The following is a 27,838-nucleotide window of genomic DNA, read 5'->3' on the forward strand; positions in this document are numbered from 1 at the left end:
TGTAGACATTAGCAGTATGGCGCGACGAAGGGTGTTGTCTTCGGTCGGCTTGTCGCACTAGCAAGCTAGCAGCCTGGCACCGGAATCGTCGTACTACCTCTTCACTTAGCTAGCCTGTAGCCTTGGCCCAAGGACCAGACCACTAGCCGGACACCTTTGTGGCATGGTCGAAGTCTCGCCACCATAGCTGCCGTACGGCCAGGGCCACCGTTGCGCCGCTCCGAAGCGAGAGGTAGGATTTGCAGCAGAAGATCGTCCGTTCACTATGGATTGGCAAAAGGATACCTGACTTGTGGAGATACGCTGTCGTAACTCCTTTCCCCAAAGAACTATCCGTCACGTTATCTAGGAATTAGAGAGTAGTATCACTGCTGCGTGTAATGTATGTGTGCATGGCCTTAGAGCGGACTGTTTAGGGTGGACGGACAACGCATTAAACTTTACGTTCCGTTACTTGGTGTATCTTGAAAAATAATGGAAGCTATGAAAGAGATATTCAGCAAGGATGCGCTAAAGCTAATTCGGCATTTAACTCATTGACCAAGGGGCTGTGGTTGACCTTTATCGTTAACGAAGTCAAGCTGCTAGTTTACGTACCCGCAACTCGTTTCATGACGGACGCATAGGAGACATCGGAAGCACTGTCAACAGTGATGGAAAAGGTTGATTGCACATAAAGAAGGCTGCTTAGAGGACTGTAATGCTGCTTTGGTCAATTTTAGAAAAAAAGGGAGAAAAAAGTGAATATAGTGTGCCTGCGGACTCGTTGAATACATAAATACCATGACCGGCCTTCTAAACTAGTCATCGTGTTAGCTTCTTTAGTCACGCTACAACGATTTCGTGTGATCGTCTCGTCCTAGTTGTCGTGGTTCCAGGCTCAAACTGGAAACGTCTGTTCGCCATCTTCGTTCGTAAATGAAAATACTGGACTTGGGTGCCAGGAGCTGACGTTAACAAGCAATTCAGTCGAGACCTAAGGTTTGGCAGATTACTGAATAGCAACAGATGGATATACCATCTTTCGAGCTCTAGCTCAAAATCGACCAGAGTGAGTTCGCATATATTTTGACACATCAAGGTGAAGATGCGGAAAGCTGCGTTTGGGTGTAACATCTACCACCCGTTTGAGTCAGTAAAATAAACTATGTATACATGCATTTACGTAAGTTCTCAAGATTAGCCAACTCCTAACAAAATTTGCCCACATATAACACGTTGCGACACGTCGCAGATGATGGGCCACGTGTCATCTGGAAGTACTGATCTTTAAGCTGGTTACAGAAATCTTACTAGTCTGACCGCACTGATAATAATATCGAATGAATAATGTGAGTACGACGGTTGCTATAGACCAACAGATATGCGCCGGAGCCTGGATGTGATGAGGCAAGGTGGAACAGCTCCATCCGCGTCATATTGGTGCTTAGCGACAACACTCGGAAATGGTTAGTTGAAGTTAGTGATAATAATCGGATAAACACCAGTGCCAGAAAAAAGGGTATGAGGAATTGGACATGTGGTATGTAAAGCTTCAAATAAACCTCCATTGCTGTACCAGTAAATTCCATTATACCACACTACAGTATTCTTCGGTTTCAGAAACAAGTCACTATTATCTATTTGTGTGCACTGCATACAGAGTATTTTATAGATTGCTGTTTGCAAATCGCACACAACTGTGACACTTCGAGGTCATAAATCTTCATACATTAGGCCGACAACTAATTTCTGTCACATTTTAAAAATTTTGCTCTAGTAATTTGTTCTAAGAAGATTTTGTTGTGCTGCTGGTGGAATGTCGAGAAAGCCTTTCGTTGGGAGATTCTGCCACTTGGTTCTCCTATCAATACTGAAAAACTCTACACGCAGCTGGATTGGGTAGGTACAAAGCATAGAGAGACAAACTCTCGCTTGACAAGGAGCGCCCACATGTCGCAAAGTTAACTCAGATGAAGACGCGAAACCTCGACTTGACGGTCGTTTACCAACCGCACACAGTCTGGAGATTCCTCGGTCCAACTACTACCTGTTCCGCCTGTTTGGGTCGTGAGAAGGGCGGTTGATGTGATCAAAGATGACCTTCAGTTACTTTCAGATCGCCATCCCCTGGTCTTCCATAAGGAAGAAATCTACAAACTACCTGGACGTTGACAAAGTGGCAAGTACTCCGATGGAGGATAATTCAGTGATTGCAGAATAAATCTGTTAGAATAAACACTTTGGGAATGAAATGTTGCAAAGCGTAACAGAAACAAGTTGTCAGTGTATTGCATCTATTTTGTCTGATTCAACGGACGAATTCAACTATTTAATTTTGACTTTGATGATTGACGAAAGTTATGACCTAATGAGGGTTATCCGTATTCTAGCTGAGGTGATCCGTTTCTGGATTTGACCCATTATGAATCACCTCGCACAGAATCTGTCCATCCGCCTTTGTCTCACATTCTGCAAATCAGTTACATCTTCGTTGAACTTCTTTCGATTCCATGTTACTCCAAATCTTCTTTCAAAACTTTCAAACTTTCAAACCTCCTGCAGTTTAGATTTGAGAGCACCTTCAAGACAACTTGGAATGGGCGATCTGATCTCTTATTCGACCAAGAAAGCAAAGACGGTTTTCCGCGACTTCTTCAGAAGGCCTGACAACATGTTAATGTTCTCTTCCATGCATCATCTCAGGTGCACCGCATCCACTTCTGAGTAAAGTTCTTTGTTAAGGCACAGCAACGTCCAAAATTAGCCAAGCATCCGTCTAAGCAGCTTCCTTTCTAGTCAAGCTTCTGCATCACCATTGACGGCGCTGTCTACGTCTCCTAGAAATACATCGTGATGGGGTGAATTGCGGACAGGTAAACTCGCAGCATGTCTTCGTTGACAGTGGGTGTCAACCACAGGCACTTGGTCAATGAGTTAAATGTCGAATTAGCTTTAGCTAACTAATATTGCAGCTAACTAATTCATACTAAGTTGACAACATAATGCAACTTCACGCTGCTAAAAGCGAATATCATTACATCGTCGAAATACTCCTGATCGATCAACGGACCTTAAGATCGTGCAAAAATCAAATCAGCAGGACATTGCTCAACTCTTCCTCGCATGATATCATTGGCGACAAAGTTGAACGAGAAACGTACGGTCACAGCCCTTTGTCTTACTCCTTCTTCTACTCACGAGGTGAAGTATATGCAGCTGCTGTTCAAATAGAAGCAGTGTCCTCGTCCTTTCATGTCCTGCATGTCGTGATTGGGAGTAGGAACTTTACCAGTGTGCAAGCGAAGAAGTGTTGAAAAGAAGAGCTCCATGAGAAGAGTCGAAATTGGCTTAGAAGTATGAAAAACCCATTTGCATGAATCTCTTCGAGTGTCGTTGCCACACTTTGATCACTCTTCTGACCATGAAACCTTGGACAGTTGTCGATCAACAAGGACGAGAGCCGGCTTGCTAATCATGGGCGGTTTCATCGCACTGTTCTGTAGGCCGATTCAAGACACAGGTGATCTGAGATATCATTGTGTTGAATTCATCATGAAAAAGTTTTTGTGCTAGTCTTCAGATCCCCGTAAACGCATGAGCACTTACGATCGAGAGTTTGAGTGTTCTGCGATCCTGCAGTCGTACAAAGGCGCTTCTTGATTACGTTGGCCCGAACTCCTGTTGCAGTTATTGTGGTCGTTTTTTACAGCTCCCTAGCAGACTTCTACTTTCTCATCATCAAGATCACCCCAGTATATGGTGTACCATTCGATACGTCAGAGGATAACGTGACATCCGAGGTGATGTCGACTTGAGTGTTTCCTGCAAGGGCCAACGTGGGACGTGCAGATATCGTAGCAGTCTTGACAGAGCGGTTTGCTGGAGATGACTTGACAGAGACCGGCAGTTCACTGTGACGAAATTGACGCATCTTAGCAAAAATTTATGTTCTCTCTAAGCATTTCACCTATGAGGATGTAATCTCTGGCAGTGTGCTGGATCTCAACACCTCTCCTCAATGCCTGAGAAATTTGCGCCAGATAGCAGTTCAAGTTGTAAAGGTCGTACGCTCTCAAGGCGTCTCTTGAGAGCGTACGTTTTCAGACGCCTAATTGCGTTTAGTGAAGGCAGGAGCACGTGCACAAAGCGCAAATATAGTAGAGTTAAAACAACATGAAGCATGGCGCAACTGTGTAAGCGGTTGCACTCGAAGCGGTGCGGTTCAACATAGCGGTTAGGATAGAGTGTGGATCTTTGCAAACACCGTTTATTGGTGCAGTTAGTGATGCTCCCAAATCGATCCCAACCGCTATCTCTACCTCGATATTTCGAGCGCTTCTGCTTACGCAACTGCACCGTGCTTCCTGTCTTTTTGACCCGACCATAATAATCAGACTTTGGAACAGCGAATATATATGTTGAAAAATGTTGTTTTGTCAAGTTCTAGTCGCTTCGAGTCGAGTTGTTGCAGATACTTCGAGTGTAAAATGATCAGGACGCCTTATCTTCTTGGTACTCGAACAATGCGTTAACACGAAACTTCTGGGCGAGACCGATATACAACACAATGCAAAGGATACAATAATCGACCTCAGTTTTTTGAAGGAAACATTCTTCGGAAAGTGTAACTCGTTGGTATTGAAGGTGTTCACTCATACTTTCTGTCGGCAAAACGAACTCCAAACTTTGTCAGCTCGTATCCTCAAGTTTGAATAAGCTGTTCTGGTTTTCTCTTGGGTCAATTCGCCAGCACAAGCATATGGTTTGCATGTCGTCGACTAAAAACTTCGTTTTCTCAATGACAAAGTCGAAGAAGCATGGGAGAGAATACTTATTGAATTTATTTGCGTGAATTTTAGGAGTAAAGAAAAGGCACTTATCCTCCACATAAGAGATGTACAGCAACCGTGGCTGCGTCCTCCGACTTTTTTCAATTGTCTTCTAACGATTCTCAGAATTACAGTCTGAAGCAGTTAAAACATTGGCCGTCCTCGGAGCAGACGCTGAGGAATGGCGACTGGACTTCTTTGAGTGGCTATCTTCATCAGGTAGTCGATGAAGCTTCCATTTTTGTTATCACTTTTCGAAAGGTCTGGAGAGCAACCGCCCGACTTTTAGACAATGAACTGCATTGTAGAAGACGTTAAAGCCTTCAGTTCAGTGTTTCCACAATTGTTTAAGAAAAGAGAAAACGGGTCGACGTCTAATATAACATTTCTCACCTTCTCAACATTGTGAAATGAAATAAGGTAGAAAAATGAAGTGTGGAGATATCAACTCCAATTTTATGACCTCTTTCTAACTGTAAAAGAAATCTGTATCTTCTCTATAAAAGATAAAAGGTTTTTTGTCTTCTGTTTCTTGTACAACCAATAATGAACGTACCCAACGAAGCACCATTGTTTGCGCGAAAATGTTGAAAATGAAGTCTGCTCTCACTCAAAAGTTAATATCAATTCCTCCGCCTGATAACATGTTTTTTGAAACCCAGTTCTCTTGCCAAACCACGATAAACGAACGGTTGTGTAACTTCAGTGCTCCGTGAGCGCAAAAAATGTTTAGAAATGTGACGTAGAGCGAACGACAGTTGCAGAGTTTGTCACTAGAACTGACAGCACATTTCAAAAGAATCAATATTTGATACGCTACTCAAAAATACAAGAAACACATACAAATACTTAAGTATTTATTAAATTTCAATTACGATACGTACACCATATATCTCAATGACTGGAAAAGATGTTTTTTTGGTCGCGGAACATCGAACATTGTGAGAGGAACGTTCAATAGCCCTCCAATTTGACAATGCACTAAGACTTTCCTGCTTTCTAGATCCTGCACCCATCCAAATTCAGTGGTTTATCTGCTTGATCTTTTCACGAATTGTCTGCAAGTTCTATAATCAGACTAAAACAATGCTTACCATTGTAACAAGACCCATTCCAGGAAGGCGGAACCTAATTGACTAGTTCATCGGTTTCCTTCAACTCCAACTCCGATCGAAAACTCTATCAGACTTTTATGCATTCGTTCTGGTATAGGAGGTTATCCGCAACAATCAGTAATCGCCATTGGTTGTTTACGCTTGAGTACTTTCGAGGGACATATTTGAAATGATTTACTTGCAGATGAAGCCCGTCACACACTACTCGTGTTTGATTCCGGCAGCCCTCTTCAGACAAGATTGCATAGCTTAGTAAGCTGTATTCACTCCACCTAAAGTTGCCTTGTTTGATGACAGCGGGAGGTAAAGGTCATTTTCTAGGTTACAATCGACACAGACGAGAGCGCTGCTGCAGAATATGCGCTTATGTCTAGCCGAATAAAGTTCAAAATTCAAAGTAAGTATCACATCGTTTACCTGACAGCATGTTTTGTGAAGCTCGTCTCTCTTGATAAATGAAAAATTCCTTTTCTTCTTTTCTTAATTGTACTAATGTAAAACGAAATATTGGTATTGATCGCCTTTATTAAACAACGGCTAACGTTTCGGCGTTATCGCCTTCGTCAGAGCCTGGAAAGTTCAAAGGCATTAGTGATTTATCCCCCCAAGCGCCTCGTCGCTCTACAGAAAGCCCCCAAACGGTAAGCAAACTGCAAACTCATACAGCAACACACTGGCTAGTACTTACCTCATTAGCTAGACTTGTTAACGCAGCAGACCACTAAGTGCCACAACTACGAGTCACAACGGTTTTATATAGGGACCTCACGGCCCGCCCGAGATCAAAACCCGCATAGGTCTTAATATAGGGATAACTCGTTTGTGATCGCAATGCACCCATCCTTCTTGTTCATTTTTGGATCTTTGCCGGTTATCCAAAAGTGTTCTGCGTGCTGTGATCTAGGACTCGTAAGATAATATGCGAACTTCTACCTCCATTTCGGAGTTTGGATGGCATATTCTACGGTGTGCTCCAAGTGGAGTGAAAGTTCTAGATTTTGCGATCTTCCATCTAGGTGCTCCTTGACCCTTATACACCGTGGACGTCTCGTTTCCCCTATATAATCGTCACCGCACAACCTGCACGTGTTCTGTTTACCTTATATATCTGATGGTATGAGCAGAGCAGTACGGGGTTGTCTACGAAGAGCGGGTCTACAGAATGACGTGAGGGTTGTGGAAATACCTCCAGCAAACCTCAATGTTCAACTGGTACGTAATCGTGTGTATGATCGACTCTGCACAACTCCCAGCTGCGTGGTTTGCCCGTATGGCAGAGAGGGTGACTGCATGATATCAGGAGTAGTGTATCGTATCACGTGTAGGTTGTGCGGTGACGATTATATAGGGGAAACGAGACGTCCACGGTGTATAAGGGTCAAGGAGCACCTAGATGGAAGATCGCAAAATCTAGAACTTTCACTCCACTTGGAGCACACCGTAGAATATGCCATCCAAACTCCGAAATGGAGGTAGAAGTTCGCATATTATCTTACGAGTCCTAGATCACAGCACGCAGAACACTTTTGGATAACCGGCAAAGATCCAAAAATGAACAAGAAGGATGAGTGCATTGCGATCACAAACGAGTTATCCCTATATCAAGACCTATTTGGGTTTTGATCTCGGGCGGGCCGTGAGGTCCCTATATAAAACCCTTGTGACTCGTAGTTGTGGCACTTGGTGGTCTGCTGCGTTAACAAGTCTAGCTAATGAGGTAAGTACTAGCCAGTGTGTTGCTGTATGAGTTTGCAGTTTGCTTACCGTTTGGGGGCTTTCTGTAGAGCGACGAGGCGCTTGGGGGGATAAATCAATAATGCCTTTGAACTTTCTAGGCTCTGACGAAGGCGATAACGCCGGAACGTTAGCCGTTGTTTAATAAAGGCGATCAATACCAATCTTGGCTACAGCTCAAGGAAATCAATTAAAAACTTCGTTTCAACATGCCGAGATTCAAAGACAGTCGAACATGGGCAATACTAAAATGAAATAATTTCTGTTACCTTACCGAGGTAGGTAAGGGTCCCACATCAGACTATGTCAACTGTCCGTCACCCTATCTGTAGCTGTTCTAGTGTGAGTATTATTTTTGTCGCAACACACTGGAGAAAAGAACAAAAGTGGGGACATATGATTGCTTCTGACTGTTGGCGCATTAATCTGGCTTCGTTACAGCAGCCTTACTTCTTACTTCATGTCAAAGGCTCATCAGTCCGATTAAATCTGACCTGTCTCACTACTTTTTAGCTCTGGTGCTGCACTGTAACGCTCTGGGACCTTCTCTTCTCATCTCTCTGCCTTCTGATACCTACTACGCAACATAACGCAACTAGACTAAGTTTCACCAGTCCTCATTGCTTTCAGGTGTATGCACACAAATCTGAAGTAGTTGGATATGCCTCACTGCTTTTTGGCTTCAGACAACTATTCTGGCGCCGTCGGCCATGCCTATTTCTTTCCTGCCTAGCTGACCCACCTATTCCTTCTACATCTTTTTGCCGGCGCATCCATTTGCCGACATAGTCTCCGTCTCATTATTATTTCTGCTTTTCAGTGTTGGGCACAACTCTGATGAAGGGTTCCTGTCTCGCACATTAGTTACCTTGCTTTGGTTGTTTTTGGCTGTGATTCTCGTATTGTTAAATTTAAACACACTGATAAACGTAAAGTCAGCCCATCATAATGGTATGAAAAAGGCAATTATCCGAAATATGGTCAAGACATGGCGTGTGTGATGTAGCTGTTAAAGGTTCCGCTGCCTGCACGATCGATCGTAGGTTCGAATCCACAGTAGTGCTCACCAAGCCTTTCATCCCTCAGGGGTCGATAAATTGGTACCACACTTGTCTGGAAGGATAAAAACACTGACCTGACACATCGTAAACCCCAAACGATTCTGAATTGAAGTGAACGTGGAGGCGCGTCCCAAGCGGATCGATAAACGCCAGAAACTTTATCCTTTATCCTTTATGGTCAAGACAACAACAGCAATGTGCACAGGGGATAGAGAACGGGAGGAATCACTAAAACTAGTCCCAAGCACAGCTAGTTCAAACGGTTACACGAGATCGAAATCTAACACCCAATATCGAACTACAATTCCTTTGCGCATCCACTCCGTTTCTGACTAATTAACTGCTGCTATACTTTATAACTCTTGCGAGCACAGCTGCAAGATGATGTTGTGTTGGTGAACATCCCGAACGACAGCATCAAGCCACAGTTCGCAATAGATTCTACGATAGGCAATGTATGTCAGAATGCTGTGTGGTTTGTCCATTCGGCAAGGCCGGTGATTGCACGAAAATCGGAGTTATTCACCAAATAGAATGCCTAACGTGCAACGCCATTTATAATGGAGAAACTGGAAGGATGCTGAACGTGCGCATCAAGGAACATTTGGCTCGTAAAAGGCGAGAGAGTTCGATGACACCGCTAGGGAGCCACAAAAGTGATAAGCATGATGGAAATGAGTTTGAAGTAAAATGTACGATATTAGCGAACGAGAAAGAAATATCTGCAAGGAAGGCATTGGAAGCATTCTGGATTTCCGTCAGGAATTCGTCAATGAATAGCAAAAATGAGTGCTTATCAATTACCAATGACTTCTTGCCGTTCGTAACACTATGTGAGCTATAAGATTGTCCCACATGCAGTTCCTTAACGTTATCCAGACAACTTAAGGATAATGCACAGTGCGTAGATCTCATTTGCTTTGGTGACAATCTTTAAGAACGCGGTGGTTTACCAACCCCTAATCGGTGAAACTGGTCAGTTGTTTTCCTTTTGAAGGTCTTGCGTGGTGTACTTGGAACAATATCGAGGCTTGGCGAGGAGAGAGGAGGAGGAGGAGTCTGATGGGATATACATGGTATCAAAGACCTCGAACCATTTTCAGGACTTCGAAAAAGACGAGTTTGTCGAAATAAATAAAAAAGTTTCACCTAAATCTCGTTGGCATAACAAGGAAACATAAAGGTTCTCGTACTTATATTATGCTGTCACCAGTCTGAACATCCGAGCAACGCCGCACATCAGCTTTGTTTGATCTTCACTCCGCTCGTCATGAGTTATCAATAAAAATTTGAATAAAGACCACTCGCGGCAAATTTCTCCCATAAATTTGAAATTGGAGGCTTATATCGCTCCTGTATTTAGAAAAACACGTAATAATTAGATTTTCCGTTCCTGTGGCCATTTTGCTATAATTGTCTGGATATGCTACATTTAGAGGACATTGAAACTTGATTTTACACTTACGTTCCCTCGATATCGCTATCCCTCGATATGTATGTATTCAATCTTTGAAGAAAAGATCCCCAAACATGGTAGCTGCAGGCGAATAACACTGATTCGCGCTTCTTGCTTTGTACCAATCCCGTGCTGTGAAATCAGTCCCAGCGTGTTCAGACACCGGCGTTCGACAAAGTTGCACCCATCCTGTTCCATTTTGGTGTTTCCTGCCTCCAACCCAAATATGCAACACATTTGGACCCATACCACTTTTTTAGAATCACATATACATGCACCTACGCACACACAAACACACGGTTCAGAATAATCCCTTTATTGTCATGCTATAAACAGGATGCGTTGAAAGTACAAGTACACAGCATTCTAGAAATTATTTCGGGTTATAGTGCCTCAACAACAAAGTGAAAAACTTACAAAGAAATCACTAACCGATTTGCAGCAGCACAGTACCTTCATTTTTCAATACTGCCTCGTTGGTTTGCTACAGCGGCCGTTAGTCGCTTAGGAGAATAGTCAATCATTGGAGGAAGATAGTCGACTTTCTCCTTTTCCCGACGAAGGACATCTTCAGTGACTCCACGTTGAGATGAGGAAATTTCTCTCCTCAGGATGACCCCACGCAGCATAGCCCAAAGTGTTGAGGTCCGGGGAGAAGGCCAACTAGTCCTCAATAGCGAAGAAATCCGAAACGAATTGGTCTTAGCACCACTACTGAACGATTTTTACCTTGTGAGCCTCTTGCTGATATGTCCAAGGGTCACTCCCAAAGCTACAATTGGGTAAAGGCAGCAGCTTGTCTTTGTGAATGTTCTTGAGGTAGTACTCCTTGTCGATTCTTCATTTTGGGTCGATGAATGCCAACTGAGTCTTGCTGGTGGCACAGACACCCGCCCATACCATTAATGAAGACGAGTGGCAACTCGATTAAATATTCAGCCTTTCGTGTTAGCTTCTTGGGATGTCCTAGAGGGCACACGATAGTTTTGTCGATCAAAAGCGACCTTGTTGAAAGAAGTCGCTGAAAAACACGGCCCTGAGTTGCTTTTCAGAGCGCGTCCGAGCGAGTAGGACACGACCTTCCTTCAGGTGAGCTTGCTTGTTCTTGTGTGGAAGGACAGCCGTTTTACGAATACAAAGAAGGGTCAACCCTAGCTGTTTCTTGTTTCTTTTATGGTTCAGACAGTATACTTAGACACCTTCAGCTTTCGGGCTATCTGACTCATACTGCGCTTTGGATTCCAATCGACGCGCTTTCGAACGATGTCCGCTGTCCACTGATTTTGCTTCAGAGTGGGATCTTCCTGATTTTAAGCCATCCTCGATCCTGCCAAACGTTTGCAACTTGTTAATGATACGTCCGAGTTCCCCGAGTCGAACCGTGGGACTGCGCGAACGCAACCTTCGTCATTCCGCCTTTGTGCAGTCCGACCATTGAGCTACGGTATCCACATGCCTCCACCATGGTTTTTGCGGTCAATAATATGCACTAACTTTAGTACCCATGATCCTACGAATACAGTACGTTCAAAGAACTCCTTTGGGACACCGGGCGGGGTGCAAAAACAAAATTGTGGCGAAATTAATGAAGTGTACCTATATCCTTTGATAAAGGGCTTATTTTGTGACGTGTAGCGGCAAAACAAAGCCATAAAATGGGGTGGGACGGGTTCCATTGCGTCAAATAGGTGTGCCGAAGCCACAAAACGATAAAATGGGGCGGGGCGGACCCTAAGCCCTTGACATCATACGGTACAGTAGAACGGCAGAGTTGTAGGTGCTAGCGAAGCTGTCAAAAAGGAAGCGAAACTTTGTGAACCATTTTATGCGAATGAAAGCTGCTGTGTTTTGTCGGAGCCCTCCATACTCTGCAGCACATCTGCTTTCACCGCACTTTTGCCTCTTTAGATTGGTAACATCCTTTTTTCAAAAATCGAAAATACGGTGCAAACGAGTGAGAAAATAATCGCCAACAGTTTACATGATCTGGCGTGGAACCGTATCTTTATCAGTGCGATGATGAAGTTCATGTCATTTCATGTAAGTACATTATTGTGCCCTACTTGGTGGGGAGAAAGAAAAGGAATACTCATTCTTCGAATAATGATTCCAAGTTTTCACGAATTCAGAGGAATATATGCAGGTGTAAAATCACACCTTGAATACTCTCTAAATGTAGTGCTGACCAATTTAGGAAGAGGACCATGAAATCATAACTTCAATTCATGATCATTCCGTAAATTTTTAAATTTCTAAAACGAAAGACGATGACGATGATGACGTTCTTGTCATCTCGTCATGTTAGTACATTATATGTAAAGAATAAAATCTTTGGCGTATCAGTCCGCTCGAAATGCGCCAACGCTTCTAACTGCATCGTAATCTTTGAACTTTAGGAGCGCGCGTTGGCCTACATGTTGGGAGCCAACCGATGATCAAGTCAGTGTTTTTATCTTCCCAGAGAAGTCTGCCGCCAATTCATCGGATCCAGAGGGATGGTGAAGATGGTTGGCACCAGGGTGGCGCTATCGACCGTCCCAGCCACAGCGGACCTATCAAGCAACACCGCTATGCTAGTGCATTATTCTGCACTGATTGCTGTGGAGAAAGGGGCGCAAAACCTACGCTAAGAATTATATTTCAGAATAGTTGCAGTGACGAAGGAATGAATGTAACTGTGAAATCAAGTTTGATTATCCTCCTGCAGTACTCACTCCTTTATGAAGAGAGTTACGAAGACATCAGCCCAGTTCATCATAACTCAAAGGGTGAAAAGCAAGAAAAGAGGATGAAAGACGCGTTATTAGAAAATATACAGATTTAATAACAGATACATACATACATACATACATACATACATACATACATACATACATACATACATACATACATACATACATACATACATACATACATACATACATACATACATACATACATACATACATACATACATACATACATACATACATACATACATACATACATACATACATACATACATACATACATACATACATACATACATACATACATACATACATACATACATACATACATACATACATACATACATACATACATACATACATACATACATACATACATACTATTTAATCAGCCGTTTGCAATCATACTATCCGAGAAATTTGAAAATTCAGAAGGTTTCGAGTGTTGGAAGTCTTCGTCGCCTAAGGTGCAAAAGAAATGTCGGCGAGTAATATAATACAATCCCGAATTTCATTCGTAGACGATAATTAGCCGACATAATTAATCGTGATTGGTGTAATTCACTAGGAAGTTGATCACTGCTTCCATCCGTGATCTTTCTTGTTGAAGTCGGAAGAAATGGAGTCTACACAATCTCTACAGTCTACATTCTGTCAAGCAGAACTTGCACACTTTACAAGCTTTCAAATTTTTGATCACAACCTATAGCATACGTGGAACTCTCTGAAGTGTTTCGCAATTGAATAATCACCTTCTTGACTTTGGAAGGTAGGTTTAGGTATACAAGAATTCCTTATTTGAGGTATCAATTGAAGCTGTTTTTTTTTAATGAGGAACAAAAATTCACAGATGGTTTTATACATTCTTTAAGACAACGGTGTACATATAACTTTGATCATGTTGTCCAGAACAGAGGTATCGAAGCTCTGAAAAGTAACGGTTTGGGTATCTTTCCACAAAGTAATACCATGCCACAAAGTAAAGGTAATATATTTGAAGGAAGCAAAAAGGAAGAAGGGAAGATTCGTCAATAATGAAAAATCAATACTAATCCATTGGGGATATATATATATATCTATATATACATATCAGACTGAATGTCCGGCTAAAGCCGGACTTCAGACTTTCAGTGGTTTTAGCTTCGATCCCCTTCGATCAATGAAACTTAATAGTAGTGGTGTTTTCCATAAAATTAGATTTGTGTTTTTTAACAACGCTTTCCTTCTCTTGCTTATATTATAAATTGAGGCAAAAGATTACGTAGTTTTCCTTCTAAACGCGTCAATTCTATATTTGGAGAATATTCGACCATCAGCTACAAACACTCCAGAATAATATAGATATAATTTGAAAGCATTACTCGAAGTATGGGTGTTCCTCCTGATTTCTCTCAAAAGTTATCACAGAATGATGTTTTAACATAAACTGATGTCAAAAACATCATCCTACTGATAAAGATAACGTTCCACGTCAGATCACATAAACATCTTTCTGCTATTCAAGCATCCGTTTGTATGCGTGTTTCCACTTTCTGAGAACGGCATGCTACAAACTTGAGGCGAACAAATAAGGAAATAGGCACGCGAAGGAGTCATAAAGGTGAAGAGCAATGCGCCCTGTGGCCGCGGCTGTGAAACATGCCATTTACCTTTTGCGAGATGCACACGAAGTTACTGCGCACTATTTCGATGCCCCTGACCCGCCTCAGTCCATTTTGTAGCTACCTGGCGCCGGCGCGCCAATCCGACGCCGCAGGACCCGCCGCAACTCATTTTATAGCTATCTGACGCCGGTGGACCCCCTTTTTCGAATTTCGTGACACACACACACACACACACACACACACACACACACACACACACACACACACACACACACACACACACACACACACACACACACACACACACACACACACACACACACACACACACACACACACACACACACACACACACACACACACACACACACGGACTAAGCTCGTTATTATACATCATGATCATGATATATATATCAACCACGATAGAGCAGTAAGCATTTGATTAGCTATCGCAGTGTCTCCGTGAACAACTAATTGTGGTAGAAAAAATCATTCTCCACGAACATCGGAAAAGGAACACTTTCTACGTTTTCTTCTCACAGATTCAGAGGTCGAAAACACTTCCCAAATTGAGTTATGCAATATTTGACTAAGAAGACATCTATAAATTCAGTAGAAATAAAAGTGAATTTAATAGCTTTCATGAAAGCAAACAAAGTAGATAGCAAGGATCCCAAAGTAGTTCCTAGAAAACAAAAAAAAAATACAATTTTGGGACTTGAGAATCGACAGATGTCGAAGGAACGCAATTGTTGCGAGTTCAATTTCTGGTCTTTTTTTTTCATTTTCAGTAAAAGTTGATGTCAGTATGTACATCCATTTAGCTAGTGTTCGTCTTCAGCACAAAATTCTTTTGAATCTCAGTTTTTGTGAATAACTAAAACAATGTTGTACAGTAATAGTTGCCAATGCTCACCGTAAAACTTGCTACGGGCACTATATTTTGTGAGCCTCCTGCAATAATATGCACTCTTTCAGCAGCCCCGGTAGATGTTTTGTATAGATCTCCAACCACTGCATATATCACTCTAATTCCAGCCATGTGTATCTGAAGAGAGATTATTATTGTCTTCATGCAAAATGTTTGTCATTCACAAACGTTTCGTGTCGACAGATCAACATTGCAAATATTTTCAATAGCTTTCCTGGCGTCATTAATTTAACGAAATAATATGCTATTTCATGAAATAATAGTATAAACTCTACTAATTTTGACTTTGAGATTTCTCACAGGGATGTTATCGAAAAGAATTTCGCCTGTGCAAAAAAATTATGTAGTCGACATTTCTTGAAGAAATAACTTCTATTGTTGTTTTCGAAATCAGTTGATTAGTGTTACTCGAATAAAGAATTACGTTAAAAAAACGAGGTATTTTCAGACAACCCTAGCAATTATATCACTAAATTTTATTGCAACTCTCAAATGTTATTCTAGGTTTGAAACGTAATTCCATTTCACGATGTTGTTCACGTTATTGAATCCCAAGAGGGGTACGCCTGAAACTCGGAATGGTTTCAAGTGTGTGAAGATGTGCGCAGCCTCTGAATCGTTTATGGGGCAAACCGACTCGTCTAGTCAGGTTTGTACACTTCCAAACGAGTGTTGCACCAATTCTTCAACACTCAACCGCAGAAAGATGAAAAGCCTGACATTTCAACGGTTTCGAACCAACGAACGATTGTCCAGTCACAGCTGAACCATTTACTGACTGCACTACATCCGCCCTGATTTTCAGAACAGTTCTAGGAGCAGGAAAGAGGAATAAATCTCGATGAAAGATTCCTCTCAACTTATCGACATCGGTGTATTTTGAAGAAGAATCAGTGAAATGTATCATGTTCAATGAAAAAAATCAAAGCAGAGAGCAGAAGAGGACCGCGTTTAAACAGAAAGAAGACGTAGTATATAGTGAAAATCTGTTGCGAGATAGGAGTATAAAGTACTCGTCGTTATCCCATTACAGCATGCCAGTTCCAGATTAAAGATAATCTCTGTCACGTTTTCAAGATACGAGTTCTCTGATAACTAATCACGGGAAGACCGATCTTGTTTTGAAAAAAGAGCAATAATGGACGAACAAAAATAGCGATGGAATGCAAAACACTTTCGGCGTAGAGATCACATCACCCACCAATGGTGGCTGTTGTGATAGCTCAACAGATTAGCAACTATGAGTTAGGTGGATATGACTGAGGAATCTGGCTCACTTTTTTTAAAGACATCGTTGCGGGTTGTGAGAGGAAGAAATGCTAATGAGGTGAGCATCATCAAGAAAGAGGTATCAGTTAAGACTACTAGGAGAGGGATGTAGATTTAAGGATCGTGTAATTCCGACAGTGAACTGCTCTTTTCACATTGCTCTCGTCGGATTTGGAATGATATTTGAGAGACTATGTCGTGAACCTGAAGCGATAGTTATAACTGGTTGTGTTTATAGTATACTTTCAGCAGATACTGAGAAAAACATTATTCTTGTTTTAACACATTTCAAGATAGGAACTAAAGCGAAATCCTCGACTGGGTTCTCTCCAGGAATAGGAAACGAAGATTTCAAATACCACAGTGAGAAAGAGAACTACCACCTACAAGTTGATGAGGCAATTTCACCAAAGAGACAACTTTTTTTTACATTCATAGTGTTGAGAACTTTGTTACGTTAAAGTCAAACGATAAAGTCATTGGCGTCTCAATCCACTGGGGAAGCGCAAACACATTTCACTCCAGTTCGTAATCGTTGAGGTTTTGGAACGCGTGTTGACCTATACTTATCGAGGCCAGCCGTTGATCAAGTAAGTGATCTTATTCTTCCAGACGGATCTGGTAGCAGTTGATCGGCCCTCTAGGGATGAACGGTTTGGTTGGCACTAGAACTGTTTCGATTCATCGACGTGCGGCCACAGCGGACTACTAACCAACTGCTCCATACCCGCCCCCCCCCCCTTCTTTATTATGCTCTCTACCATAAATTGGGCAAATCATCTTGTAACCGAACACTGTGGGTGTAACGAGTATGGTAGTATGCAAAGGTGGTGAGAGTAATTTATTTACTTATTTAGAGCTCTGAAGATTGAATCCTCATAAGCCGAGAAAGACTTAGGGCTTTATTGCTCAGAGCTGCATTTCTTGAGTTAAAAGTAGATTGATAGAAAAGGTTGATTCTGCACAAAAAATAAATTTAAGAATATCAGATGGAGAAATTAGACATTTCTCAATATTTGCCACTCAAATTTACTCGTTGTGATAACGTCTGCTCTTCTAAAAGATCTCATCTACATACCAAGGCTGCTTCTTTAGCCTGGGAATATTTTTGCAAATTTTCCTGCACACGACGAGGGCATTTCTCGTAGTAGTCGTCCCAAGGACAGCTGTCTCCATCTCCATCGGAAATTATTACAATGATCCGCTCTTCCGTTTTTTCACGCTGAACACTGTTTTAAAAGAGTAGGTTTTGAAATAAAAATAATAATAAATAAGGATGGAGCCCTGCATTGAAAGTAGCTCTAGATATATCTTACCGCACCTTCACTTTAAAGAACAGAAGTTACAAGGGTGATTGATCGCACATCTTTTTCAAAACTAGTGCTTTAAACATTTGCTTATGTTGTGTCTAAGATCGCTGTTGATGTTTACCAAAAGCTAAGATTCAGGGGCTGTCGGCTTTGTCAGAACCCGAAAAATCAAAGCCATAATCGACCTACGCTTTCAAACCCTCGCCTCATCGCCCTACAGGAAATATTCACACAGTCAGAGAAAGACGGGTGTGCAGCTGCATTGCGTGTCGGTGGACATGGCTTAACCGGGCACATTCCCATACTTGCGGGCAAAAAACTATAGGTTAGGTGAAACCGTCATGTTAAGACCGTTTTAAAGGAAAAACGATGCGATAAGAGAAGAGCAGCCAGAGTTGAAGGAGGAAAATAGGTGTTGCTTCATGTAGGTACCGATCTCCTGATGACCTACAAAAGTTAAAAGAATGATCCGCAATGAATACAACCACATCGCATAGCTGCACGTCCTATCCAACGGATTTGTATTGATCACGGTCATGTTGAACATCATCATCTGTATTGATCACAATCATCATGATCCTTAATGGGATTGAATAAGTCTTGGATGAAGGACAGCCATGCGAGCAAGCAGGGTTTCGAAGAGGATTCAGCATGATTGACCACATTCACACTGTTTCGAAACTCATCGAGGTATCACGAGAGTACAACATGCCGCTCTGTCTCACCTTCATCGACTTAAAGAAGACCTTCGACTCAGTTGAGACGGAAGCGATCGTGGAAGCCTTGGACAATCAAGGCGTTCCTACTCAGTACATAAAGGTACTTCGAGAGCTGTACAGTAACTTCACGACCGGAATTCCGCCATTCTACAAGAACATCATCATTGACGTGAAGAGGGGGGTCCGACAGGGTGATACAATCTCACCCAAAATATTCACAGCCACCCTCGAGAACGCAATGCGAAAGTTGGAATGGGACGACATGGGAGTGAAGGTCGATAGTCGACAGCTACACCATTTGCGCTTTGCTGATGACATCGTACTGATAACATCTAGCATCAGCCAAGCGGAACGAATACTGACCGAATTCGACGAAACATGTGGATGCATCGGTCTTCAGCTGAATCTACAAAAGATGATGTTCATGCGGAACGGATGGGTCTCGGATGCCCCATTCACGCTCAACGGAACGAACATATCCGAATGCACCAGCTACGTTTATGTGGGTCGGGAACTAAACATGATGAACGACCTGACCCCCGAGCTGGGCAGGAGGAGACGAGCGGCTTGGGGAGCGTTCAAGAGCATCGAGGATGTAGTGAAGAAGACCAGGAACACCAGGCTCCGTGCTCACCTCTTCAACACCACCGTACTTCCTGCTTTGACCTATGCTTCGGAAACCTGGGCATTTCGCAAGCAGGAAGAAAACGTAGTGAGCGTCATTGAACGCGCAATTGAGAGTGATGCTAGGAGTATCCCGTTTCACGCAAGCGAGGGACGGGATTCGAAGTTCTCCCCTACGTCAATGATCGAAGATTAGAGACGCCGCCGCATTTGCCAAGGAAAGTAAAATAAGGTAGGCCAGGCACGTGACGCGCTTTAATGACAACCGTTGGACCAGAGCCGTGAGCGACTGGATTCCCCGGATATTAAGCGCACTACAGGAAGACGACACGATGGTCAGATTTCTTCACGAAGTCCTTCAAAGAAGAATATGATGCTCTTCGTTTCCCACGCGAAAGCAAGAACCACTGCGCTACTCTGGCATGCGATCGGGACAAATGGAAGAATTACTTGCGCCCGCTCGACCGGTTCGAAGATCAACGGGAGTCAAGGTGATCAAGATGATCATGTTGTACAACTACAGGTACGCCCGATTCAACATCTCGCCTCTATGAGAGAGAGTTACGGTAACACAATATAACAATCCCATGTAAATCTTCTTGAATGGCTGTGCGGAAGGTAACGTAGCAGCGTGTTGGGTCGTCCCCAGCTCTAACGTGTTTGTTCCTCTTTGGCGGGGTTCGTAGACTTCGCCCTGGCCAAAGTTATGTGAACGATTTTGTTTTGATTTGAATGCGAGTGTTTCCAACTTGAATAGGAAGTAGGAGGATTATGACAGCTTTTACATTTTACCGTTACCTGGCACAGTTTTTCCTGGAAATACTTCTTCTGCTGTTAAAAAGATGTGTATTCGACGCTTGCAAACGCTCATCTAATGATACAACATAACAGGTTACTTTCATAGATATGTGTGAAGGTGACATTGCTGGTTAGAACATGAAGTGATGACATGCAATAAAAATAGGGTTGAGGTTGGCAGGAACTTCTGTGACTCTTACATACCTCCACAATTTTCAGAATGCACAGTCCGCTAATTTACTAATAAGTAATGTCACTTCCTAAAGTCCTCTCTCTTTTTGCTACTCCAAAAAAGTATTTGTTCGCAGTCTTTCACTCAATCTCAACCTTAGAAATACGATTTTTCTTACTTTCGCTTCTTTTTTGTCTATCTTTTCAAAAATATGCGAACTTGAGCTGTGGACTAGTCTGAAAGGTGCATCCAATGCAGTGGCTATCCGTAATGTTTCTCTAAGCACAAACATGCTTTTTGGGCTTCTTTGCGTATGTAATGATTCGAGGATGAACCATCTTCAACCAGTTGAATGAAAAAGCCGGACGTCGGACGTTAGCACAAACATAGGGTGCAAGTCATTTTCAGTGGCTATGAGAAAACCTTAAGAGACCCGATAAACAAACAATAACTAGCACTGCTGTTTCGACGTTAAACACAACACACAGCCACTATGATTTGCGAAAATTCATAAACATTATTCATGAGAATTTATGTAAATTCACAGGCGAACTGTGTGACAAGAAAGTCCCTGTTCGAGTGAAGTCGAACAGGGACTTGTTAGTTACAGGACGGTTGTGCGTCCTGTTGCCCTTTACGGATGCGAGTGCTGGCCGACGACGAAAGCCTTGGAAAGAGCGCTGCACGCTATGGAGATGCGGATGTTAAGGTGGACGATAGGTGTAACGCTAAAAGAGAAAGTATCCAACGACACTGTACGTTCCATTTTCGACGTCGTCCCGATAACTGAGAAGATGAAGGAGGCGCGACTGGGATGGTTTGGTCACGTCTTGCGGCGGGAGGAAGATTCTGTTGCCAAAACCGCTCTGAAGCTCGACGTTTCAGGATTGAGACCGCGTGGGAGGCCAAAGATTAGCTGGTTAGACCGTGTGAAGCTGGATATGATAGATGCACGTTTGTGTACGGCTGATGCAATGGATAGAACCAAATGGAAGACAAGAAGCAGAAAAGCGGACCCTGCAACAACGCGGGACAAACGCTAGGAAGAAGAAGAAGAAGAAGATCAGCTGGAAGATCCAAATTGATCATCAGCTCCATAATCATCATCATTAACTCTAAAAGATCTAGAACGGTACACATTTATGTGAACGATTTAGAAAAAGATGGTTCCTCCAGTAAGCTTGGTAACAACCTCCGCCGCAAAGTGGAGCAGGTATCGATGTAATTGCGCCGTTTTTGAGTCTTGTCGAGAAGTCAAATCAAAGTCGAATACGTCCATTTGCCCTTCTCACATCGGCGATAGGAGCAGATTGTGACAGCTAGCTCTAAGCTCTTTTGCAGATGCGGACCGAAATAAGAGATCTTTTGCAGATGGGGACCTCTTAAATGCATCCGGGTTGGACGAATATAATGGCGAAGTCTGTGCCGTTGTCCAACTGGAAGGGTGGAAGGTTCATTGATGTGAATTTCCTGGTGGATACTATCACACCAGCGACTGCTTGCAGCTAGGTCTTGATGTAATTGTTGCAATATCTGAGGCAGGGCTTCTTCCAGTGTTGCTTCTGACAAGTCGGACGCGGTGAAAGCAGAGGGAAGATGTGTCGCGAGAAGGTTGGTAGCAGTTTTCTTGTTTTTCTTTTCCCCTGGTGTTGACGTGGCTTCGACGATCATAATGTCATCATTTACTGACTCGCGGGGAAGATACTTTTCGACCAATCCGTCGATGGCTGATTTGTTCTCAATGTTCCACCTTTCCGAAATTATCACATTTCCCTGGGTTTTCAAGCGGGGGGTTGAGACTTTAAGGACCAAGGACAGACTTTAAACAGCAGATTAGAGATCGGTGGAAAAATTAAACAGCTTTGGCTTCGAAGAATTCTTAAGCGCACGGAACAAGGGGTGCTCTTGTGAGGCGAGATCAGGGGAATAGGATGAATGGAGGATCATTTCTCATTCGGAGACCTCCAGCACTCCCTAAAGCAAAAACTGTTCAATTCTTTCACTGATCTCAAAGCCGTTGTTGTGTTGTTTTCTGAGTCGCAGCGTCAGTTTCTGGTCCCATTGAAATGTAACAATACCAGAAACATGGAACACTGTGATAGACAATCATGCTGAATACACTTACAAAGAAAGATTACTACGTTCTGGAGGTGGAGAAGAAATACACCTTTGCAAGAAATACACCGCCTAGATACACCTTTGCACTCTTGAGCGCTGAGAAACTGCGAACGTGAGTGCTCCAAGCTCCCACAAAAATCGTTGAAGATTACAACATAGACTGATAAAATTAATGCGTTTGGGGGGACACCAAGATTACAAGCTGTAAAGCGGCTATTGTAGGATTTGGTACGAACGCCAAGGTGGAAAACAGTAACCGTGTGGTCGAAAATATGTTAGATGATGGACAGCTTCACCGTTTCCGCATCGACCACAACAGTTTACGTGATTGAGCTCAGAACCCCTACGACCGCTAATGAAAACAAAAGGAAATTCTCAGAACTTAGTTCGACTGCGTTTGGCTGGAAACGCTTCTCAGTTGTCTAGAATGTACGACTATCTGACCTATTAATACTTTTCTGAACGGAGCTAAATGTACACCTTCCTGGCTAAATGTTTTTGTTTGCTTATTTTCTAACGCTGACCTCCACAACGGTTTACCGCCTCATAGTGGCGTGGAGGTGACACTGGGCGTCGAACTGCGATGCACAGCGGAGGTTCGTCCTCGGGCAGGGTCTCCCAAGCTGAGCAGCAAGATGCGGCGCCGCACAAGGCTGGCGCGCTCCAGTCGAATTCCCTGTAGAAAAAAGTGCGCCAGAACGACTGAAGCCGTATCTTCCGGGCCGTTTTTTACGGCAATTAGGAAGAAATGGACGGAATCACCCCCTTCTCCATAGTCTCCCATCCCGTACACGAATACTCTACCTGAAATCCGAACTACCTCAGGTTCGTGGTATGCTAACCTTTAACCGAATTTCCCCAACTCACACCTCAGAACGAGCAAATTCGGCAAGGCAAACCGTACACGAATACTCCACCTGAAATCCATACCACCTCAGATTCGTGGACTAATGCCTATAAGAGGAATGTCCCGTCTTCGCGATCCAGCGGAATATGTATCAAAAGCAAAACATAGATGGGCCGGCCACATCATGAGAAGAATCGACGATAGATGGATTAAAAGAACGCTAGAGTGGATCCCAAGGGACGCTAAACGCCCCCGAGGGAGACCGCCAACGAGATGGGGTGACGTGTTCGCTGCACAGATGGACCAGCTGAGAGCTCAGCTGGATACGGCTCAAGGACCTCGTCAACGTCACTCACGAAGCTTGAGAACATCTTGGATGACAATGGCGAGGGAACGAAACGAGTAGAAGAGATGCTGGGGCCCGCACGTCCAGTGAAGACGTAAGTAAGTAATTATTTTCTGACGCTGGCAATGCGGAAAACCCAAAACACTCGAAGCAAATAAGTTTTGAGAGCTACAACTGCCACAATTATTGATCTTCATTTATTCCACTCCTACATTTCTGAGAAATAGGAAATGTTTTTGTTTTGCGGATTTCCAGTTATCACCTTTTGTTTCCTTTAGGTTCAATAATCATGATCACGGTAAATAATAATGGGCTTAGTTTTTCACGTGCGCGTATGTCTAACTCTCTGTATGTGTATGTGTGTGAGTATGTGTATGTGTATCAACGGGGAAGAATTATTGTGCCATAGTGCAGTTTTATCGCGCAGTAACTTCGTGTGCATGTAGCAAAGGTAAATGGGACGATGCAACCGTTTCATAGCCGTGGCCACTGCGCGCGTTCCTTTTCACCTCTATGACTCCTCCGCGCGTCTATTTCCTTGCACGTTTGCCTCAGGTTGATAACATGCCTTCCTTAGAGAGTGGAAACACGAATGAAACTGGCTGCTTACATAGTAGCGATCAATTCACATCAATTTACATGATCGGATGTGAAACGTTATCTCTATCACTAAAGTGATATTCGTTCACCTTATTTTATGTTAAACATCATTCTGTGATAGCTGTTAAGGAAAAAAGAAAGAAATCCCATACTTCGAGTAATACTTTCAACTTGTGTTTATACTAAATTTGTATCGAAGGAGTGTTTGAAGCCGAACTTTGAATATTCTCAAAATGTAGAAGTGACGAGTTTAGAAAGAAAACTATGAAATGAACATAAAATTATAAAAAAAGCGTTGTTGGGAAAACACACTTCTAATTTTGCAAAAAAAAGTGTTACCACCGTCAATTTTGATTGGACAGTGATGGTGGGTGAAGCGAACACCGCTGAAAGTGTGAAATTCGGTTGTACCGAACCTTCAGACTAGTAGACTTGTAATTGTTCTCTCTCGAAGTAATGAACTACTAAGTTATAGCAGTGGATCGCTCTGTGATTTCCCCTATTGCTAATAGAACATGAGATTTCAAAAAAAAAACTACGAACATGGGCACAAGAATTAGATGAGTATGAGAAAGTGGTGGTTGCATGACAGCAAAATTAATTGTGTGGCTAGTATTGTTACCAGTCTGAATGTCCGGCTGAAGCCGGACTTCAGACTCGTAACTCCTCGTAACTCCCCTTCGCTGATCGATGAAAATTAATAGCAGTAGCTATTAATTTTCATCGATCATTCTATGTAAAATTAGTTTTGTGTTTTTTTAACAACGCTTTCCTTCTCTTTTTTATTATGAATTATGGCGAGAGAATACAGAGTTTTGTTTCTAAACGTGTCAACTCTACATTTAGAGAATATTCGATCACCAGCTTCAACCACTCCTTCAATACCAAAATAATATATAGACAATTTGAAAGCATTACTCGAAGTATAGGTGTTCCTCCTGATTTCCCCCAGCGGTTATCACAGAATGATGTTTTAACATAAGATGACGTACACAACATCATCACAGTGATAAAAACAAGTTCCACTTCAGATCATGTGAATTACTGGGTATTATTAAAGTAGCCGTTTGTGTGGAGGTTTTCACTTTCTGAAGAGGGCATGCTACCAAGTTCAGGCAAACGTGAAAGGAAATAGATATATGGAGGAGGTGTAATGCAACACGTGCAGTGGCCATGGATATGAAAAGGTTGCAGCGCCTAATTTACCTTTCATGACATCCATACGAAGTTATTGCGCACCGATCCGACGCAGGTGGACCCGTCGCACCCCATTTTAGCTATGTTGCTCCGTGGGACCCGTCCAACACAATTTTATAGCTCTTTGGCGCCAACGCACCAATCACGCTGGTGGATCCGTTGACAACATTTTATAGCTATGTGGCGCCGGTGCACCAATACGGGGCCGATGGACTCGTCGCAAACAGTGCGCTTATCCGACGCCGGGTGGATGATATGTACACAATTTGAAAGGAATACCTAAAGTATTGGTTATCTTCTTGCTTTCCCCCAACAGTTATCATAGAGTGATATTATAACATAAAATGACGTGAAAGACACCATCGACTTACTGATGAAGATAACGTCTCACGCCAGATAACCCAAACTGTTCGCTACTATTTAAGCAGCCTTTTGCATGAGTGTTTTAACTTTCGAAGTGGGCATGTTAGCAACATGAGGCAGAAATGAGGAAATATATACGCGGACGAGTCACAAAGGTGAAAGGAACGCGCACAGCGGCCACGGCTGTGAAACGGTTGCAACGTCGCATTTACCTTTTGTGACATGCATACAAAGTTACTACGCGATACTACTGCACTATGACACACCAATCCGACGCCGTGGGATCCGTCGCACCTTTCTTTACGGCTATTAGGCGCCGGCGCACGTATCCGACGCCGTTGGACCCATCACACCCTCTTTTTAGAATTTCGTGACACACACACACGCACACACACACACACACACACGCACACACACACACGCACACACACACGCACACACACACACACACACACACACACACACACACACACGCTTGACAGAATAAGCCCATTATTATATAGCGTGATCATGATTGTTGTGTGAATATTTCCGTAACAAAAATGATATCATGGCACAATGAAATATACGTTATTCCTGAGCATGTCTACCGTTTATCTTTGTGTAAAAATAGTCGAAAAAGAAAAGAAAGAAAGAAAAAAAAGAAATTGTCATCTTTGGAAAATCGATGACGTTGTGCTACGCCACATCAGTCATATTTTCGTAACTATTTTCGTACTATTAACTGCGCGTCCAAACAATTCTACTGGAATATAAGAGGGCCCTCTACTTTGAGTTTGACATCTTTCTGGTTTCTCTGCAAAGTGGGTGAAAGACAAATTGTCTGTGTTAATCAGTCCTTCTGGCGCCAACTTTTTCGACTTTAATTCAGAATCTTTTGAGTTCTATAAACTTTTCGTGCTTCGCTTTTCCAAGTCTTACGGAGATTGGCCGATGTACAAAGTCAGCGTTTCCGTCTAATCAGACACAACTGGTACCAACTTATTGACGCAAAAAAGATGAAAGACTTGGTTGACGTACTGCTTATTAAAGTACTAAAGTAACGAATGTGCAGTCACAACCCTTCCTGTCGCCAATTACGCTACACCCGTCTTTCTCTGGAATAGTAGTGAAAACTGGTAATAGAGGATAGCATGCAAGTTGCGTAGTCAGTATTGTGATGGAGAAAAGACTACTGGAATGGTTAGGAGCACGTTGTAACACTCCGGTGATGTTGTTATTATTAGCTTAGTTAAAAGAGAAGTTTAATACTCTTGTAAACAAAAGCAATAAAAGGATATAAAAGAACCTCAAGACTTAGGCGCGCAAGACGAAGTGCCGGTCCAATGCCAGTCCATCTGTTTCCCCATCTTTTGTGTTTAATAAAATTCCTGAAATTGTTTTCGAATCATCAATGTAGTAGTAGAGTCAATATGATATGAAGCTAGATGTAGTTGGATAAGCGGGTGCGCTCGAAGAGGTACTCTGAGGCGTAGCGGTCAGGATCTAGGGGGATCCTTGCTAGTACCATCGCTGCAGCGGCACATAAGCAATTATTTAAGTTTTGGCCAGGACAAGCTGATTAAAGGATCAAGGGATGATGTCTCTGGAGTTAATCAACCTGCTTCGGATGCTCCACCACATTCACTTCAACTCAGCACCGTTTAAAGATTGCGAACATCTAACTAGCCTATTACAATGACTTGCGGGGGCTACCCGATGTGTCAATTCAGTGTTTCTACCCTGCTAGACAAGTAGGTATGAATTTATCGACCCCGGAGAGAGACTTGGTGAGCACTGGAGCGGATTCGAACCAACCCTATCGATAATGCAGACAGCCTAACCTCTTATCGACTGCGCTACAGCCGTTCATTTCAATACCACTGCTTTATAGTCTAGTTTTTTCAAACATATAATCACGAGTTAATATAATATCATAATATAATACCATATTGAGTTGAGAACCAAAAATTACCAAGAAATGCGCTTAGATATGGAAAATACTGGCAAAATGGGTGGCAGCAAGTTAGGCTGCGACTATAACCGTCTTGAAGT

The 27,838-nt window shown here is 42.8% G+C and overlaps 8 protein-coding genes across 11 annotated transcripts in view; 5 read left to right on the forward strand and 3 right to left on the reverse strand.

The window, feature by feature from the left end:
- Positions 1–6,003: 6,003 nt before the first annotated feature.
- RB195_011615 (uncharacterized protein) lies at positions 6,004–13,001 on the forward strand (the record flags this gene model as incomplete). The annotated part of the gene is made up of 5 exons (XM_064193113.1): positions 6,004–6,043; positions 6,111–6,178; positions 6,248–6,323; positions 11,493–11,698; positions 12,822–13,001. The coding sequence occupies 5 exons, from the start codon at positions 6,004–6,006 to the stop codon at positions 12,999–13,001; spliced, it is 570 nt and encodes a 189-aa protein (XP_064050696.1).
- Positions 13,002–13,773: 772 nt separating this feature from the next.
- RB195_011616 (uncharacterized protein) lies at positions 13,774–18,592 on the reverse strand (the record flags this gene model as incomplete). 2 transcript variants are annotated; one of them, XM_064193115.1, is made up of 4 exons in its annotated part: positions 13,774–13,833; positions 15,427–15,558; positions 17,789–17,932; positions 18,536–18,592. In XM_064193115.1, 4 exons carry the CDS (start codon positions 18,590–18,592, stop codon positions 13,774–13,776), a joined length of 393 nt encoding a protein of 130 aa, XP_064050697.1. The 2 variants fall into 2 exon arrangements, with proteins under 2 accessions (XP_064050697.1, XP_064050698.1); XM_064193114.1 differs by having other exon boundaries at positions 18,472–18,573.
- Positions 18,593–18,671: 79 nt separating this feature from the next.
- On the forward strand, positions 18,672–19,559 carry RB195_011617 (uncharacterized protein; the record flags this gene model as incomplete). The annotated part of the gene is made up of 1 exon (XM_064193116.1): positions 18,672–19,559. One exon carries the CDS (start codon positions 18,672–18,674, stop codon positions 19,557–19,559), a length of 888 nt encoding a protein of 295 aa, XP_064050699.1.
- Positions 19,560–19,800: 241 nt separating this feature from the next.
- On the forward strand, positions 19,801–21,376 carry RB195_011618 (uncharacterized protein; the record flags this gene model as incomplete). The annotated part of the gene is made up of 2 exons (XM_064193117.1): positions 19,801–19,886; positions 20,944–21,376. 2 exons carry the CDS (start codon positions 19,801–19,803, stop codon positions 21,374–21,376), a joined length of 519 nt encoding a protein of 172 aa, XP_064050700.1.
- RB195_011619 (uncharacterized protein) lies at positions 21,023–21,376 on the forward strand (the record flags this gene model as incomplete). The annotated part of the gene is made up of 1 exon (XM_064193118.1): positions 21,023–21,376. One exon carries the CDS (start codon positions 21,023–21,025, stop codon positions 21,374–21,376), a length of 354 nt encoding a protein of 117 aa, XP_064050701.1.
- Positions 21,377–21,587: 211 nt separating this feature from the next.
- Positions 21,588–22,004, reverse strand: RB195_011620 (uncharacterized protein; the record flags this gene model as incomplete). Its single annotated transcript, XM_064193119.1, has 1 exon — positions 21,588–22,004. The coding sequence occupies one exon, from the start codon at positions 22,002–22,004 to the stop codon at positions 21,588–21,590; it is 417 nt and encodes a 138-aa protein (XP_064050702.1).
- Positions 22,005–23,401: 1,397 nt separating this feature from the next.
- RB195_011621 (uncharacterized protein) lies at positions 23,402–23,704 on the forward strand (the record flags this gene model as incomplete). Of its 2 annotated transcripts, none has more annotated exons than XM_064193120.1 (1): positions 23,402–23,704. In XM_064193120.1, the coding sequence occupies one exon, from the start codon at positions 23,402–23,404 to the stop codon at positions 23,702–23,704; it is 303 nt and encodes a 100-aa protein (XP_064050703.1). The 2 variants fall into 2 exon arrangements, with proteins under 2 accessions (XP_064050703.1, XP_064050704.1); XM_064193121.1 differs by having other exon boundaries at positions 23,417–23,704.
- Positions 23,705–26,880: 3,176 nt separating this feature from the next.
- RB195_011622 (uncharacterized protein) overlaps positions 26,881–27,838 on the reverse strand; it is a gene marked incomplete at both ends in the record, with an annotated part of 35,464 nt that continues 34,506 nt past the window's right edge. The window contains 2 exons of one of the 2 annotated variants that reach the window (XM_064193122.1): positions 26,881–26,901; positions 27,093–27,174. In XM_064193122.1, coding sequence (XP_064050705.1) covers positions 26,881–26,901; positions 27,093–27,174 — 103 coding nt within the window. Of the gene's footprint in view, positions 26,902–27,035; positions 27,175–27,838 lie in introns of those variants that run through there. The other variant, XM_064193123.1, reaches the window with a different exon arrangement.

This window comes from Necator americanus, chromosome III, assembly GCF_031761385.1.
Source record: "Necator americanus strain Aroian chromosome III, whole genome shotgun sequence".
Taxonomy (NCBI): domain Eukaryota; kingdom Metazoa; phylum Nematoda; class Chromadorea; order Rhabditida; family Ancylostomatidae; genus Necator; species Necator americanus.